This window comes from Labrus bergylta, chromosome 19, assembly GCF_963930695.1.
Source record: "Labrus bergylta chromosome 19, fLabBer1.1, whole genome shotgun sequence".
Classification (NCBI taxonomy): Eukaryota; Metazoa; Chordata; class Actinopteri; order Labriformes; family Labridae; genus Labrus; species Labrus bergylta.
Genome location: NC_089213.1, coordinates 19,086,073 through 19,104,816, shown reverse-complemented (window position 1 = coordinate 19,104,816; position 18,744 = coordinate 19,086,073). Strand labels below are relative to the sequence as shown.

Genomic DNA, 18,744 nt, shown 5'->3' with positions numbered 1-18,744 from the left:
CAGGGATTCTTTCAGGTTGTTGAGCAGATTGAGAACACTAGAAGACACTTTCCAAAAGGTCTCCATCAGCAGATGTTTAGGATTCAGATTCATGCTTAATTGTCTTTTTTTGTTCAAGAATAAATAGCGGGGATCAATTGAGGATAGAGTTGTTGCAGTTGATTGTCAGACCTGTCAGAAAAAAAATGCGTCGTCTTTTTCTTTTAATTTATTTTTCAGTCCTGCCCTTTTAATTTTACATTCAGGAGATTGATCATTAAACACAGTTTCCTATCAAAGTTTAAGCGGCTAAAGCTCATTTTCTTTCAATAACGTAACCTTTATCTGTTAATCTACTGATTCTGCGCGGTGCGCGTCGCAGTTTCCCATGACGTATTTTGACGTTCCCCGTCAGAATCCAGGAAGTGAGTCGCTGGCTGTTGTTTGTGTTTGTTGATCGCCAACCGTCTCTGTTTTCTGACTCAAAATACCGCTTTTACGGGCCGAAATGGCAACGTTTATTTCAGTCCCGTTAAAAAAGTCATCCGAGGTGGATCTGGTGAAACCTCTGTCGAAATTTGTGTCAGCCACATACTCTGCGGGCGAGGAGCAAGGGGAGTATATCCGCGCCGTGGAGGAGCTGAACAAGCTCCGCAGGAACGCGCTGGGGAGGCCGCTGGACAAACACGACAGCTCCCTGGAGATCCTTCTTAGGTACGAAGTGCTCCTTTTCATAACATACCTGCACTAGATACTATATTACTTCCACTGACAAACTTCTTACCTGTCGCGGTTCATTAGTTTTGTCGTTGCCGCACCCAGATGAGTTAGCTTTTGGTTGCTAACATGGAAGCTAAAGTTGGTCAAGCTAAAATGCTAGGAGGAATTTTCTTGGCATGATAAATGACTCATATGTCACCATGCCTCTTTGAGTGGCTGACAAACACTTGACATGCCTCCTTGTTTGGCTGAACTGTCTGATATTTTTAAAAATGAGATTATCCATGTTGGCCCTGCTTGTTGTTGGTTTGGTTGATCTTATTATAGTATGACTAAACCTTTATCTTAAACATTATTGTTACTATTAATTGTAATAAAAGACAGAAACCTCACTTAAAACAAAAATATAAATATATATCAAGCACATGTTATTATATATTTTATATATTTAATAACTATATTCCAGTAAAAGTAAAATATCAAACATTGACTAAATTAGAGAGATGTTTTCTAATAATTATTATAATGACATTGCATGTGACGATTTACACACTGAGGGCATAAACAAATAGAAAAGAAACATCAAAACAACAAAAAACAAGTGGACAATAAAGATAAACTTTATTGATCCCCATGGGGAAATGTTTTCATTACAACAGCTCAAGAAAACAGAAAACAGGAGTATAATTATTAAAAATAACAAGAAGTTAAAAATCAAACATATGTACATCAGTTAAATAAAGGCAGAAAAAATACAATACCAGAATAATACCAGGTATGTACACTTCCACTTGTGGAAAGACTTATTATTAAAAACACACACAGTGTGTAGCATTATTGATGAGGTGGTTATGCTGTTAAAGAGTCAGATATAATAACATGCAACTTTACTTTCAAATAATCAGCTTAGAAATGCTTGGGAAAAGTCAAAAATCATGATTACAAAACTGTGAATCCATGCAGAATCAGAGAGGAAGTCCAAACACAGCCAGCTCCTCTGTCAGGTGCCTCTCAAGTTCAGGCCTTCAGCCCTATGGTGACCGCATGATCAGACATCCAGGGTGTCTTGGAAAGGGAACCAGAGCTTAACATATTAGCATAAAGAGATGAACATGATAAGAATAACAACTGTTAATGTTTGAAAATCCAAAACATGCGCTACAAAGAAGGCCTGAGACAATTATCCTTATAAATGTAATGTTTTGAATAGATGCTCTGACTGTATAAAACACACAATAAGTGATGCAACTCAAGGTGTCACATGCTCACAGTTTTGCATTGAGGAACTGTGACAGAAAATCGGATTGATATTTGTGAAACAAAGTTCCTCTGTGTCCTATGCTCCAATTACCCTGCCCGAATCTGTCTTGCTCCTACTTATTATGTAGACATATAATCTTTAAACTACTGAGGCCCAATGGACCTTGCCAGAGGTCGTAAACAGTTGCAAAAATCCATATCCTTGATTTTTAAAATACGAAACCTTACCTTTTGTTGTTATTTTAAAAAACATGCTCCTTACATATAGGTGCAGACTTTGCCCTCACTCTTTTCTGTCTTTGTTCTCTGTGACTCACAAGTTATTTAATGGCCAGGGTTTGCCCTGAATACGTTTGAAGCCAGATATTAACTAACAGGGTGAGGGGCTTCCTTTTTCTTCAACTTGATCTTATGTGAGTTGCTTGATCAGTATTTTCCCCAGCATGATGTGCTAATACAATCTTTAAACAATCTGGCCCAGATATACAAAATAATATTGTTGGTGCCTAACCTGTGCAAATGAAACAAGTTGGCGTGGATCAACAAAGGTCGCGCAAACTGCACACAAACTTCACTGCAAAGCCGACAGCCTCCTGGGTGTGCCTGTATGTAAATTAAGAGAATATTCAAAAATACAGTGCACAATTACCCCTTCCTTTGCAGATGAGCCTTGTTGCAAATATCATGTCATCAACAAAGCGACCAGCGCTATTTGCCACGAAATCAGTGGTGCTATTTAACGCCTCTGAGCCCCGTGTTTTACATCGGCACAATTTCTCCTTCTCTCTTTTGTCTCTCTCTCCGCTTACTCAAATAAAAGCAAAACCACAGCACATTGCACTCAGCTGTAAGTGTAGCGCAGAGATTTCACATGCAAACTTTATAGTGATCTGTAAAACAATTCTGCCTCTATATTACTTTAAAATAAACTATCTGTTTATAAAGTCTGTAAATACCACTTTGACAGCACTATTATTAAAATAATCAGGGCTTAAATCAGTCTGGGGCTGTCAGCGACTTGAAGCTCAACCACAACACACGAGGTTTGAAGCCTTTATGCATAAGAATGCAAAAAGTTTGCCCTCCCCTCCTAGATCTTTATGAGGGCAAACGGATCCATCAGCTTAGAGTGCAGACGACCTTTCTTTACGCTTAGTTTCAAAACAAGAACAGCCCAGAGTGCCAGAATATAGTTGGTGCAAATATTTTTGACGATGGGCTGCTAAAAGCGGGCGCAGTCCATTCTTAGTCTTTACCTTAAAATGAACCTAAAACTGGTTATTAATTTGGAGAATGAAGGACAAAATGTCAGATCCATTGTCCTATCAGCTGAGCTGGGTTATTAAAGCACCTAACTAACAAACTGTTGTATAGATTCATCCCTAGTTTGTGTCAAACACTTTGAAGGTAATATTTTAGATGGGAGAAAGTGATGGCTTTTGCCTGAAAATTAGATGCTAATCACAGAACATAAAGATATTTTCCAGTGTTTTAATTTTAAGGATTTTCTTTAAGGATTACTCTTTCTTATGATGCCTTTATTGTATAGATGTATAGACATTTTTAAATCTTTTGTTTGTAAGATGCAGGATCTGTGGGTTGGTGGACACTCTTTTTTTTTTAAATTTTTAAATAGCATCAAGTTGGGAGTTAGCATGTCTGTGCAGAATGGGCTGTGAGCACTGACAGCTAGCTTTGTCTCTCCCTGGCACTGTGCACATGTCGTCTGTTGGCCCTGGTAGCCAGGGTGACGAGCTTTATCCCTTACAAGTGCCCACAGACTCGTGTCACCATGGCAACCATTGTTTGTCTAGGGAGTTTATGTTTCTCTTGGGTTAACCAGATGGAGGCAAACCTCTTCTCAGTTTTCCTCTTTGCACACTATGCATGTCCTCGTGTATCTGAATGGGGAACATAAAGATGACCTTTGTATGTTGAGAGTCTTCGTTTATTTCTGAGGTCACACTCACGTTTTCTCTGGAAATTGTAAAGCAGGGTGGTTGAACTGGTAAAGGGAGATTCTCTAACTGGCTGCTCACATGTTGTCATTCCTAATAATAGATGGTTCACTTCACACGCAGACAGATAATAAAAATAATACTACTCGTACTCATAAGAAAAAGACCGGAGGAGCTCCCACTGAATGTGTGTACTGTGAGTGTGTATGTGTGACCTGCAGTGTATTTTCACACCATATATTTTTTGACGTATTGTCATAATGCTTCTTCAGACCACAGATCTGCAATTATGTCAAAATAATCACTACCTGTTTCTTGATTATTATTTTTTTCAAATTAACTTTACATTTGAATTGGTGACATATGATTTGTAATAACAATCAGAACCGGTTGTTGTGCGTTGAAACGCATAAAAACAAATGGTTTTAATCATACTTTTTCCTTATCCGTCCAGGTACTATGACCAACTGTGTGCTGTGGAGCCCAAGTTTCCCTTCTCTGAAAACCAGGTACCTGATAGGACAGCCCACACCATTGTGATTTCAGACTTAGTTCCAAAAGAGTACTACTTGAACTGAAAGTGTCTCTCTGTTCCCACAGCTCTGCTTAACCTTCACATGGAAAGATGCCTTTGATAAAGGATCTCTGTTCGGTGGCTCAGTCAAGCTCGGTAAGTCCAACCTTGGATTAATTGATTTTTGTCTGTGAAAGAAGAAATATATGTCAACAGATGCATTTTGCTACAGAAGAAGGAACTCGTACTTAGGTGTAGTTAAGGAAATACAAGGCTTTGCCTGTTGGGTAAATATTTGTCATACTATTTGTTAATCCATCCCTCTCTCTTTGTGTGTGACTGTTTTGCTCCGTCACTCCCTCACACACACACACACACACACACACACAAGGAGAAGCACACACATACACAAAATAGATCCCTTTTATATTCCAGAAACAGGTTTGACAAGGTGTCTAGTTTAAAAAAAAAAGTTGCCACTCACTGTGTGTTTAAGAGGCATGACACAGCTAAGGGTAAGTGTAGGACAGAGAAGTGCTTACAGGACATTCACAATTACAGATCAGGAAGTTCAAATAAACAAGATTGGTGACAGATAAAATAATCTTTGGATACTTTGTTGAGTTCACATTCACAGTCGTTCATGCTTGAATCTTTTCTCCTCTCTGGATGAGAGATGAGAAAATAATACAATTCTACAACAATTCTACAATTCACTTAGCAGACTCTTTTATCCAAAGCGACGTACATCAGAGAGTAAGTACAACACAAGCAAGCATCTAGAAAAAAGGGAACAATGTCAGTAAGAGCAAACGATCAGCTTTGAGTCCGATTGGACACACAGGTGCTGACAGGAAGTGACCAGAGGCAAAGCACAACATTGACAGCAGTTCTTGAGAGCTCTAATCAGTGTAGAAACCATCTTTATTAGAGATAATAAACCAATAGAAAGTGTTGGTTTGATAAAATGCCAAGCCTCCAGAAAATTATCCTTATTTATAGTCAGAGGAAATATCCTCACGACCAATCAGTTTTGACTCTGATTTTCCTTTTTTCTTTGTGTATCACAGCTTTGGCCAGTTTGGGCTATGAGAAGACATGTGTGTTGTTCAACGCAGCAGCGCTGGCCAGTCAGATCGCCTCAGAGCAGAACCTGGACAATGACGAAGGACTGAAGTCTGCAGCCAAATACTATCAGGTAGGGTTGTCACAATTTCAGAATTTGAAACTTTGAAACAATACTAGTCAAGATCTAACCATGTGATACCTTTTGTGATACCACAGTACCAATAATAGAAACTGTAGGCACTGTATTTTTTCAAAGGTTATCTTTGGGCTTTTGATGCATTTATTTTGGAGACAGGACTGCGTATAGTCAGATATGGAGGAGTAAGAGAGAGAGAGAGTGGGGAATGATCAACTTAATTGCAAAAAACTCAAATTTACACTGCTAGAAATGTTATCTAAAAGTGTTAAAACGTGAAGTTTTCAAGTCCTGACAGAAATTTCTCATCAGTTTTCTTTTTCTATCTGTCTCCCTCTTCAGCTGGCGAGCGGGGCATTCGGCCACATCAAGGACACAGTGCTGTCAGCGCTGAACAGGGAGCCCACCATGGACATCTCCCCCGAGACTGTGGGCACCCTGAGCCTCATCATGCTGGCCCAGGCTCAGGAGGTGTTCTTTCTCAAAGCCACCTCAGGTACCAAAAGACGGACCCCAAAACAGTCCAAACACAGACATACACACATTATCTACCCGTGGAAATATTGGAGAGCACGGTTACCTTTTTTATCATTCTTAAAAGAAGAGAAACAAGATCTTATTTATATGATTAAAAAATATACAGATTTAATTTACTGCTTATAGACATTGTTATCACAAATAAGAAAGTCACTGTAATGATACCAGAGACAGAGCAGTTTCACAAAATAACATTTTCAAAAGGGTGAGTGATGACCCCCTCATGGGCTGTAAAGGTACTCCAGGTGGACCGAGACAATCAAAGTTTTTATTTTCCATTTTATTTTTGTCATTCTGGTGATTTACAAATTGTTGTTTGAGTGAATGTATGATTTATTTCCACTGCATTACTCCAGAAACAATCCTGTGATAACATGGCAAAAGTTCTGAGATTGAATGTTTTGATGGGTCCAGCTATATTTTAGATTTTAAATACGGCTCCTGCATCCTTAAATTTGTCTTGACTTAATAATGAGCATCTTTTTTGAGACACTCCTGCAATTTTTTTCACCCTAAGATTAATTTGTTGCAAATATGCAGTTGGCAGTTTTGATCCCATGTGCACACAGCCTCCGTCCCAGTTCTGTCTAGAGTTACTTAAGAGTTTACATGTAAGAGGTTGCATCATTAATAGATAGCTCCAATGTAAAAAAAAAGAAAAAAAAAAGAAGACCTACATTTTTTTGCTGACAGTGTGAGTTTTTTTCTTTTAAGTTAGTTTTTTGTACTTTGAAGGTTCATGTAAGAGTAAAAAGTAGTGGATTAGTGTTCTGCATAGGAGAAAAATGTGTTTGATTGTTGATCATTTAGTTTGTTGTTTTCAAGAACAGAACTTATATTTGTTGTGTTTTATTTAAAATGTCTGCTTAAAAGTGTTTGGTTCTTCCTACAGATAAAATGAAAGATGCAGTGATCGCAAAGCTGGCCAATCAGGCTGCAGATTTCTACGGCGACGCCTTCAAGCAGTGCCAGTACAAAGACAACCTTCCCAAGGTATGTGATGGACACACACACACACACACACACACACACACACACCACACTGTACAGACTAAACATACAAACACACTCTTGCAGTTTGCCATGTGTTCAGTGTGTTATATACAGAGTCTGGATTCTGTATGGTGCTGCGTGTGTATTGTCTGTCTGATTGTGTGTATTGATCTGTATTTATGTGTGGAACTCTGGAAAAATCAGACTGTCAGGGTGGTATTAAGGTGTTGGGACTTTTCAAATTGCTACCTGTCTCTGTTCTCATTGGTCCATTTCCATCCTGTTTCACTCTGATTGGTGAATCATTTCTAAGCAGCATTTGAACTTGTTTTCATTCTGATCGGTTTTCTCACCACCTAATGATTGATGTTCAAAGTACTTACTGACTAACACTGTATCTGAAACACACACACGCACACACACACACACGCTCAACTTCACTCCTGCACACTCGCTACCTCGATTTCATGCGTCAGACAAAATATTTTTAATTCCATCAATTAAAAAATATATAATTTTTAACTTGTGCAGGCTATTGCTAAGTATATAATCAGCTTAGTTATAAGTGTCCAATAACTGCCAGTTAAAGTGTAAGACGAGATGTGTAGTATACGTCTGATGTACGGTACATACAAACTAAGGATTTTAAATTACCTGTCAGACAAAAAGACACTGTACACTCTACCGACAACCTCAGACCTGATACCAAATGAACGCTGGTAAAGCTTGTTTTCTTAGTTTCTCGTTCACTTTAAACCTCCTACACGTTCACATTCATCCCCCAATATAAATATTAGTCAATCAATTAGTGAATTTGGTGATTGGTCTGTTCATTTTTACAGCGTTTTGACAGTTTGATTAGTTTTAGATACTTTGATTCTCTTGAGCCATTACTCCAACCAAATGCAAAACATTTCCTCGTTGAAGCTTCTGCCATGTTGATGCTTTCTTTGCTTTTTTTCATTTCTTCAGTCAAATGTTTTGAATTCTAGACTTTTGGTTTTAAATGAACAGACTAAATGATAAATATATTTAGAAGAATTAACAGTAGCAGTCCTTGTTTATGAATAAACTTTTTAACTTTAATTCATGAACTATCTATTCATCATCCAGACAGACAGGCAGAAGCACACAGCAAATAGGAAACAAAAATAAGGGGGGAAAAAACAGCTTAAAGCTACACACTGGATAGGTGTCGTTTTTTTAAAAAGCAGTAATTTGATCAATTTAAAAAACACAACCTTTTTTCTCCCAGTTCAAAAAGTCTTTTCCACTTTCAAAAAAAAAAAGTTTTCATGTAATTATTCTCCTCACCCTCAACACTAATCCGTTCTGGTGTTATGATGCATTTTGGGAACAAAGTTTGATATTTTCTCACTTTTATTTGGACAGCGTTGCGGATGTTTCCTAGCAAACAATTAACTCTTTCCTATGTTTTTCTACAACCTGTTTAAGGAAATCACGAGTAGTTACTAATATTTCTAATGTAAAAATAATTGATTCAGTTTTATGGATCGACATGAATGTGAGAAATGATAAACAAACCCCACACAGACACACACAGACACACACGGTTTATGGCTATGGGACGTTAGATGAAGGTGTTGCAGCTTTTGCGGAAAGGTGAAACACTCATAGCCTGTTCTGTTTTCTCTCCTGTTGTCTTCCTCTCTTTCTGCATCCCTCGTGATGATGGTGGTGTTGGTGGTGGCGTTGGCATTGGTTGTATGTGCGCTTGTGTTTTTGCACTCCTCTGACTGTTCGTGCTTGGCTGTGATTGGCTCATTTGTGATTTGTGACCTTGCTGCTGTGCGTCTGCCATTTTTGTGGTTTGCCTTGTCATTGTGTGTGTGTGTGTGTGTGTGTGTGTGTGTACATACCTGTTTGCGTGTGCCTGCGTGTTGCTCTGTGGTTGCCTCTCCCTGGTCAGTATTTTTATTTTCAGGAAGTGCTGCCGGTTCTGGCGGCCAAGCACTGCATCATGCAAGCCAACGCCGAGCTGCACCAGAGCATCCTGGCAAAGCAGAAGAAACGCTTTGGAGAGGAGATTGCTCGTCTGCAGGTACACATCTTTCACTCGACTTTGAGGTGTGGTACCACTCTGTTGGACGCCCTTACATTCAGCGGTCACGCCTTGAAGTAGTTTGACTTCTAGACCGTTTTCAGATAAGATAAATTCTCTTATGTGGATGGAAAATCAATGACTAATAGAAGTACACAAATTTCCACATCAAAACCATCAAAAAGTTCCTATTAGCCAAATGTTTTCTTCATCTTCTCTCCTTCGGCCTGTTTTTCCCTCCAGCACGCAGCAGAGCTGGTGAAGACAGTGGCGTCCCGCTACGACGAATACGTGAGCGTTAAGGACCTGAGTGACAAGATCAACCGAGCCCTAGCCGCTGCCAAAAAAGACAACGACTTTATATATCACGACCGGGTGCCCGAGATCAAGGATCTGGAACAAATCGGCAAGGCAGCGTTGGTCAAAGCTACGGCCATCACGCCTCCTCTCAGTCAGAAATTCACAGGTAAGAAAAACAAGACTGTAATTGTGAAGGTGCAACACAGGTAGAGAGGCATTAAACATTAAGCATCGACACCTGAATATGACCAACAAAGAACATAAATCTGGATTGAAAAGCAGAGTCATTAAGTCAGTGTCATGTTTTATCCTGTGAGATTAAAAACAATTTAAGGGATTAGTTATGCATTTGAGAAAAAGAGATTAATTTACTTGTTTTTTGGCAACCTCATGGTGAGAATTTGGGATGGTATTCCTTATGAACATACAGTTGTCGAACAAAGCTTGTTTGTTTTATTTCTATTAAGTTTTTGTACTGACTAAACATTCAACAGGTGAACTAGTGAGCATACTCGCTGCTTAAAGGCAGCTTTAGTTAGTTTAAGAGGGAAAGCTTGGCTAGACAATTCCCTCAGTAAACTAAGCTTAGCTTAGCTAGAATAGCTGAATATTTAATAGAAAGTTATGAGATTTGGGCTATGTATTAGAAAGAAAATGAAATGTCAAACCACTTTCATAATTTGTTATCTGTGATTATTTATTGTAACACCGTTTCAGTCTCACATAACCTTATTTTTAATTTTTTGCTAGTTTCACATACTGCAGGGCTGTGAAATAACTTCAGATTTGGAAACAAAAATGGCCAAAAAGTTGAATATTAACAACTTCTTAATAAGTATGTAGTTTAAAAAAAAATGGGTTTACCATCTTTTTTTAAACTTCTGTTTGACCTCCTAAATGCCATCCCTTTGTTTGGACAGCTGCAGCGAAAATGTCTTAATAAATGTGCATCCTTGTGTTTAAATTGCCAACCTTATATGTTAAAGTACGACCCCATAATGTGAAAAACATGACCTCAGACTCACCTTAGGTACAGTGTCTGATTGGATGTTTTTTTTAAGCAGCTGTTTATCTTTTTTCTCTCCACAGACTTGTTCGAGAAGATGGTCCCCATGGCCGTGCAGCAGTCCATGAGCATTTACAACCAGAGGAAGGCTGAGACTGTGAACAGACTGGTGGCAACGATGAGGGAGGCGACTAATCTCTGCAATGGGTACGCTGTTCTGTCTCTATATGAACCTGCGTTACGTACTCTACTTGTTCTCTTCAGCATGCAGCTGAATTGCCTTCCCATCAAAATGTGCTTGTGAATCAGTGCGTGGCTGGTCTATTAAAATTAATAAAATAAAAGTGTACCAAGTACCGTTCAAATGTCGATAAAAGGTACTTGTGGTTTCTAGTGTAGTGCCTGTAATAGTAGTCAAGTACTCTTAGCACACTTATTCAGGATGATATCAGGTGCTTAGCAGTTGGAGTGTATCACCTTTTAGTGAACGGTGAAACTTACTTTAAACCTGTACATTTGTTTTATAGTTTTTTGTTAGTACCTGCCTTAGGACTGCAGATGAAATTTAGCTTTTGTGCTAATTCTGGCATATTTACATGGATGCTATTTGCTGATATGTTGATTAATGTGCACTGTTCTAATTAAATACATATAATTTTTTGGCTTGATTTTATATTCTAATCATGAATTTGGAAATAAGATGTAATAAGTTGTAGAATATAAAATCTGCTTTGTAATTCTGTGCATCAGGGTGTTGGCATCCCTGAACCTGCCAGCGGCTCTGGAGGATCTTTCAGGTGACTCTATCCCACAATCCATTGCTGAGAAGGCGCGATCCATCGTGCAGCAGGGAGGCCTGCAGAGCATTGAGCAGTTAATCAAAGACCTGCCTGAGCTTCTGACCCGCAACAGAGAGATCCTGGACGAGGTCAGACTCAGTCATATACACTAAATGAAACAATGTTACTGCACTCTGTAGATCAGTAAACATAATGTAACCTCTCATCTACTAACCCTAACTCTGAATGTTTTGAAAAAGTAAGGGTTGTATTTCTTTTAGCAGCCTGTTTGTCGTATGGCTTTAGCTTCTTGACAAAGAAGCATATATATATGAATCTGATGCTGTGCAGCAGCTGACTTGGACGTCCTGATTGTTGGGCTCTACCACTGCAACCAGAAGAACACAAAAATACTAAAAGCCCATAACCGTCCCTCATGGCAGAAATCCCAAATCAGAATCTTCACTGAAGATCTAATCCACTGATCTTTAAGCCAAGGACTGTCCGTCCACCAGCTTCAGCCAGTAGGCTATTTTTAAACATCTCGCTCACAAGCAAATAAACAGACGGCAATTCAAACATCAAACACAAAACTGCTTCCAAATTTGTTGGCAGAGTTGTAAAGTCCGGACCAAAAAGTATTCTGTTGATTTGTGTAAAGCCAAAGAGACTTAACTGAACATAAAAATTTATAAAACTTGGAGTACACTTCTGCTGGCCACAAAAAGCAAAATGATTTGGTACCGTTTCTTTCTATTTCATTATTTTTCAGATTCCCTCTTTTTTACTTTATGTTAGTAGTGCTAAACATAAGTACATCAGTAGATTTAAAGGAAATTGAGCGGGAAAAAAACATCATGATCGACGATATGAGAATTTGTCTTCCGTCACTATGAACTGAAAGAGAATGAAAAACATTTTGAAGACATTTCTATGAGCTCTCAGAGTTATTTTCATTTCTTTGCTAATTTCAAAAGTTTAATTAAAAAAGCTTTTAATTGATTACTAACCAATTATTTTACTTTTCTTATAAGTTTAACTGAAATTAGCCCAGTATTAATCTTCTGAATTCTTCAATTGTTATAGATTAGACTTCCTCTTTACCTTAATGACAAAGTTTTTAATTTTTGCTTTTTGGTGTTCAGTCTCTGAAGATGCTGGACGATGAGGAGACAACAGACAACGAACTAAGAACCAAGTTCAACCAACGCTGGCACAGAACCCCCTCTGGAGACCTGTACAAGCCCCTTCGTGCAGGTAAACACACACACACACACACACACACACACACACACACACACACACACACACACACACACACACACACACACACACACACACACACACACACACACACACACACACACACACACACACACACACACACACAGAGTACTGAAAACATGTCCTCTTTTTCTTCATGTCATCCACTGTTGACCATGCTCCTTCTCTATCTCGTCCTCTATCCTTGCCTCCCTTCCTTTTCTCTCCCAGAGGGAGCTAACTTCCGTAGCGTCTTGGACAAGGCCGTACAGGCCGACCAGGTGGTGAAGGACCGCTACAACACCCACTGTGACATGATCACCCTGCTGTGTAAACCAGAGAATGAGCTCAACGCTGCCATTCCCTCTGCCAACCCGACCAAGACCCTACAGGGCAACGAGGTCTGTTGCTCTCCTCAAACCTTTAAAACATATATCTTAATGTAAAGGTAATGTAGAACTTAATTTAAGTACTATGAGCTTAGTTTTTCCAGAGTTATTTAGATCAGAAATTCAGATGAAGTGTGCAATATAACCACAGGCAGAAACCCTCAGTGCACATTGTGTGCTTTATGGCCCTGTATCTCCTCCCCACAGTGGCTCCATTTTTCATTTAGTTTGCTGACTATGCATCATGTGTGACTGGGGAACTTAAATAACAAAACAAGTAGAACTCTTCACAGCTGCAGTATGTTACTGTCAGCAAAAGAGCTAAAGGGTCAGGGATTAATGGCAGGGAAAGAACTGAATGTGTTAAAGATGTATTTTAGATTAAAAATAAAACTACAACTTTAATGTCAGCAACTTTACTTGCTTACAGGTCGTGAACGTCCTGCGGTCTCAGCTCGCCCAGCTGGACGAGATAAAGAAGGAGAGGGAGACCATGGAGGGGGAGATCAAGGCCGTGACTTTTGACATGTCCACCAGCTTCCTGACGGCGCTCGCTCAGGACGGAGCCATCAATGAAGAGCAGCTGTCTCTCCCCCAGCTCGACCAGCTGTATGGCACCTACAACCAGAGAGTGCAGGCCAGCCTCCGCTCACAGGAGGAGCTGCTGGGACAAGTTCAGGTATACAAAAACACACACTGTTAGATAGGGCTGCAACTTTCAGTTATTTTTGTTAACTATTCTAGCTACCATTGCAACAATCAGTGGCGCAATATGATAAAAATACCAGTTTGCATTCTAACTGAGCAAAGCAATACACATAAAACATTGACATATATCTTCAAATATACAAAATAATTGATTCCCCTACATATAAACTTTTTAATTGCTTAATTTGCATTCAAAATGATCTGTCAACACAAAACCCCTCTGTAAGACCCATGATGCATTCTGGGTAACAATAAAAACATTTCCATAAAGCCAAAAGAAATTATGAAACAATAACAATTTAAATCACTTAGATTGATGAACACTTTTTAAAACAAAGCATAAAAAATCATAATAATCGTTATCATCATAATAAAAGAGGTTGTTTAGGCAGCAAGGTGACCTGAAGAAGACGTTTAAGATACATGTTGTATTGTTTTGTATTGTATATTTTGGTCATACAAAAAGGAAGTTTCCTTACTGGAATCAGTTAATTAATAAAATCAACAAAAACACATGTGAGAACATCACACAGTACTTACTGAATAGCAGACAGGCATTCTTTGTGAATGAATAATTCACCGTTGACAGGGCAGATATACACTTGTGTTCAAAGAGGTCAGAGGTTAAACTTGTCAACCTGTGATCACATGCGATTCCAGACGTCCCACCAGGAGTTCAGCAGCCTGAAGCAGTCCAACACAGAGGCCAACCAGAGGGAGGAGGTCCTGAAGAAGCTGGCCTCAGCCCATGACAGCTACGTTGAGATCAGCAGCAACCTGCGCGAAGGCACCAAGGTACTCACTCAGCACAAACACACCTGCACACACCTGCCTCAGCAAGTAGGAACAGCACTGCTTTAATGCACATTCTGTAGGAAATGTCCTACGTCTATTTATGTTGTAGTTTTTTTCTTTGTGCTTCAAGGTGGTTTGCAGGGCAGGTAATTTATTTTTGTCCTCTTTTTCTTCCTCCCTCCTCAGTTTTACAACGACCTGACAGAAATCCTGCTGAAGTTCCAGAACAAATGCAGCGACATCGTTTTTGCGCGCAAGACAGAACGGGATGAACTACTTAAGTGTGTATAATTCATGATTTTGTCTTTTTGTATTGGTTAGTATGACAGTGATCAGGCTGAGCCAGATTTGTTTTTAGTAAATTTGTTTTCGAGTGAGTTGTCGGATTACAGATATTTAACACTCTAGGCCAGCAAACCCCCTGACTCAAGAGTGTAGCAGCTCAATTAAACAAAAACAGGAGACTGAGCAAACCTTTAATCAAACCACTCTAATCAACACTTGTAACCAAAATGAGTAAGGTATAAGTAAAGTATTCCAAATGTATTTTGAATTTCATAAATCGAAAAATTATATGTTGAAGTGGGCCACAGCTGCTGAATTACTAATAAACACCTTACCTGGAACAATTTGTAAAACAACAGATATGAAACCGTAAAGTAGAAATATGAAACTTTGTTTAATAATAGGATTTATTTTTGTTTCAGGGAGCTGCAGCAGAGCATTGCAAGAGAGCCCAGCGCTCCATCCTTTAACGTTCCCGCCTATCAGAGCAACCCAGCTGCCCCCGCCACCGGCCCGACCCCTGCACCCAGGACCGTCTTTGTAAGCGACCACACACACACACCACTTAAGATATAATACCACAGAAGAAGAGTTGAGGCTGATAATGATGTATTAATCTCTCCACCCTCTGTCTCACTTCACTCCAGCAACCTCAAGCCCCGATGCAACCCCAGGCCAAGCCCAACCCGCCAGCCAGACCTCCTCCACCCACCGTCACTCCTCAGGCAGGCTCGAGCTACACTCCCAACAACGCACCGCCCACCGTTCCTCTTTCAGGCAACCCACCACCTGTTGCCCCACCAACCCAGGCACAGGGACCACCTTACCCCAACTACCAGGGCTACCCAGGGTGAGTCTCTATATTTTCCTAGCACTAATGATCATCACCATGTGACGAAGAGAGGTTAGACAACTTACTTATGTCTTTGTAAATGTCATGTAAATACAGTCTGTATCTGGAGGCAGCAGCCTGTAAGCTTAGCATTTCAGACAAGTGTTAATGTCTTGCTGAAAATATGACACTAAATGTTGATTGCATTTTCCAAAAATTATCTCCTCTGGACCTGTAAAGCATTTTTGCGTTAAGTGTTTTCTCACTGTGAAGCATTTCAACAGCAGGGTGTAGTATTGGTAGCATTCCTTAGTGAGTGATGTACTCTTCCTTATCTATCGTATCTTGTTTACATGAGAAGATTAGAAACACTTCATGTAATGTTTTTCCTTAAGTGCGTGATGCAAGGTGGTTCATTTTTGTCAAACTCCTGTAGTCTGAGCACAGCCTAAGCTTACCTGCAGCTTGCTCCAGCACAGGATCCTCTTCTCTCACTCTTCTATGTAAAACTATATGATGAAGTATACCTGTAATGCTCACGTTGTGGTTGTTGTTTTCTCTCTTGTGCTATCCATGCAGGTGCTACCAGATGCCGATGGGCTACAATCCCTACGCTGCCTATGGCCAGTACATGCCCAACATGCCCAACATGCCTAACATGCCTAACATGCCCAACATGCCCTACATGCCCTACCAGGCCAACCCAGGACAGGGCGGGTACCCAGGAGCCCCTCCTGCAGGAAGCTACCCTGGTTACCCCCAGCAGCCCCCACAGCAGCAGCCCTACTACCCTCAGCAATAACTATTCTCTCCATCCCCTCATAACTATTCTCTCCAGTTAACACCAAATAAAAAATACCCCCAGCAATAACACTTGATTTCCTCTTGCTCCCTCCTTTCTTATCTTTTGGTTTTAGTCTCAATTACAGCAGCTTGAGAAACCCCGGGTGCAGGGCGTTGTCAGAGCTGCTTTGCACTTCTCTCTGATACATTATATTCCTTTTCCACCTTTTATTTCTCCTTTTTTTTTTTCTTCTTTTTTTACCCTGGATCATGTTTTCTTTGCTCTGGCGGAACTTTCCCCTAACTATCTCAACTCTCATCGATGCACTAACCCCCCTTTTAATTTCCCTGTAGTAATTTTCAGAGTTTTTTTGAATGGTTTAATTTAAAAAAACCTAGCTGGTTTCAATTGATAACTGACTCTTTGTCTGTGCTGCACTGCTGTACAACGCTCATGGAGGCGCACAGAATCCTAGGATGTTTACTGGTTCAGGTGTATGTGTCGGGTTGGCGGATAGGTGGTCGTTTCTAGTCAAGTGCAGAGCCACATCCTCACTACCCACACCCACTCTGCTTCTATATCAACTATATTCCTATTTTTGTAATGAATACTGCTGCCTCGCTGATGTATAAACCTCTAAAACGAATGGCCTGTAGGTTTTCTAATGTAGATGAAGACTGTTGAGAGTTCCTCTCTCTTTCTATCGCTATTTTTCTCTCTCATCCAGGGAATGTTGGTATATTTCTGTGTTACAATCAGAGGCTGTAAAAGTGGGCGAAATGGTTCTATTATATAAATATATGTATAAATAAGACTGTATGTGGTTAACTGAGACACTCTGTGTGCTGCACTCTCATGCTCTTTGTCTTTATTTTTATTCCTCAGCTCTAATGTGATTAAAAAATAACTACTGCCAAGCAGAATCGGTCTTTAAATGTTGGCCCTCTTGATTTTGTCTCTGTGTGTTTTTCACTTTTATTTCAAACTGTGGAGATTTGTCCAGCATCCAGAAGAGGGCAGTCCTGCAGCTCTCAGAGGGAGCGACCACCGAGCAGCAGATCACTTGCCATTGTTGCTCTTTTCAACCAATCGGGGACTGAGTTGTCCCATCCAACTAAACGGACGCCTTTTGACCCTCCGAAGCATCGAGGGCACATCCCATTTAGATGACATGCAAATTACGTTCCAGTGGGGTCGTGATCTCGTCCAATCATATTTCCCCCGCAGGTGATTTCTCCGCAGACAGATTTCATCCGCAGATATTTATTCAGTGTCAGGAGACGCTAATGATTTCACATTTCTCCTCCCTCTGTGTGTGTTCATTTGTGTGTGGTGGAGAGGCAGATGGCAGCGCAGTGTGATGTCTGGAAGGATGCACGGAGATGTTGGCAGAGAGCTGCTGGTCCCCTGCCTGCATCCATCGCTCCACCTCTCTCCATTTTGCCTTCTTCTCTCTCTGTCTAATCTGTCTTCTAGAGATCCTATCAGCTTTGAAAAACCCACCATATTACACTTCACTTTCCCCCAGCACTATCTTTTCCTTTGTTTTCCTTCCTATCACAATCTTTTCATCAAATTTTCCTTTGCTCCTAACCTTTTTTTTTTTTTTGTAAAGCCACCTGTCTTCTTATATCCTCGGCTGCTCTTTCTCTTCCATTTTTTTCCCTCTCCCCTGGCTCGTCTGTTTTTACTTACCATTCATCTGTCCTTGCCATCCAAGCCGCAAAATAGTTGGCAGCAACTTATCTTTGCTGGTCAGTATCCCTTGGTTCATAAGCATCGCATAACGTCACATATGTCTCCTGTGTGTGTGTGTGTAAGTGAAACTCACAAGAAAGCATGCACTCATTTAATCAGATCTAACAGCTCACATCTCCTGGAAGTGACACAAGTACACACTGCCATGTTTCTTTCACTCACTCCCTCTCCATCTATCTGTACAGCATGGCGTTGCTGCCAAAGCCAATTGTAGCTCTGGATGTGTTTATCAAAGGTGTCTGTGCGTCTGAGGCGCTTAATTTTAACAAGACGTTCTCCACCGGAGGAGTGTCATATTTTAATTGGTCTGAAACTGAATAAAGGCAGGGAACAGAGAGCACTGCAGTGACAGGTATTAATTACCTTCTGCCTAATGGCTCCCAAACTCAGTGCTCAGCCATATTGCTGCTTGCACTATTTTTACTCCCCCACTCTTTTCTCTCATCGCTTTTCCATCCTCCTCACCATGTGTTTACCCACAATAGGGCTGAAACAAGGGATTCTTTTGGCTGTGATCTTGATACAGTTTTAGAAATATTTGGTTAGGGGAAACATATTGTCTTTTATAATGATTTCCAACCCGGGAAACGATTGTACACTAGGGCTATACCTCTGATT

General features: G+C 40.2%; 1 protein-coding gene across 2 annotated transcripts; it reads left to right on the top strand.

Moving 5' to 3' along the window:
* The first annotated feature begins 383 nt into the window (after positions 1-383).
* On the top strand, positions 384-17,291 carry pdcd6ip (programmed cell death 6 interacting protein). Of its 2 annotated transcripts, none has more exons than XM_020631608.3 (18): positions 384-693; positions 4,372-4,426; positions 4,518-4,587; positions 5,502-5,629; positions 5,978-6,131; positions 7,065-7,165; positions 9,111-9,227; positions 9,471-9,693; positions 10,617-10,740; positions 11,284-11,461; positions 12,458-12,569; positions 12,807-12,976; positions 13,395-13,643; positions 14,333-14,467; positions 14,654-14,748; positions 15,175-15,292; positions 15,400-15,602; positions 16,164-17,291. In XM_020631608.3, the coding sequence occupies exons 1-18, from the start codon at positions 488-490 to the stop codon at positions 16,384-16,386; spliced, it is 2,661 nt and encodes an 886-aa protein (XP_020487264.1). In that variant the 5' UTR covers positions 384-487; the 3' UTR covers positions 16,387-17,291. The 2 variants fall into 2 exon arrangements, with proteins under 2 accessions (XP_020487264.1, XP_020487263.1); XM_020631607.3 differs by having other exon boundaries at positions 9,096-9,227.
* The last annotated feature ends 1,453 nt before the right edge of the window (positions 17,292-18,744 follow it).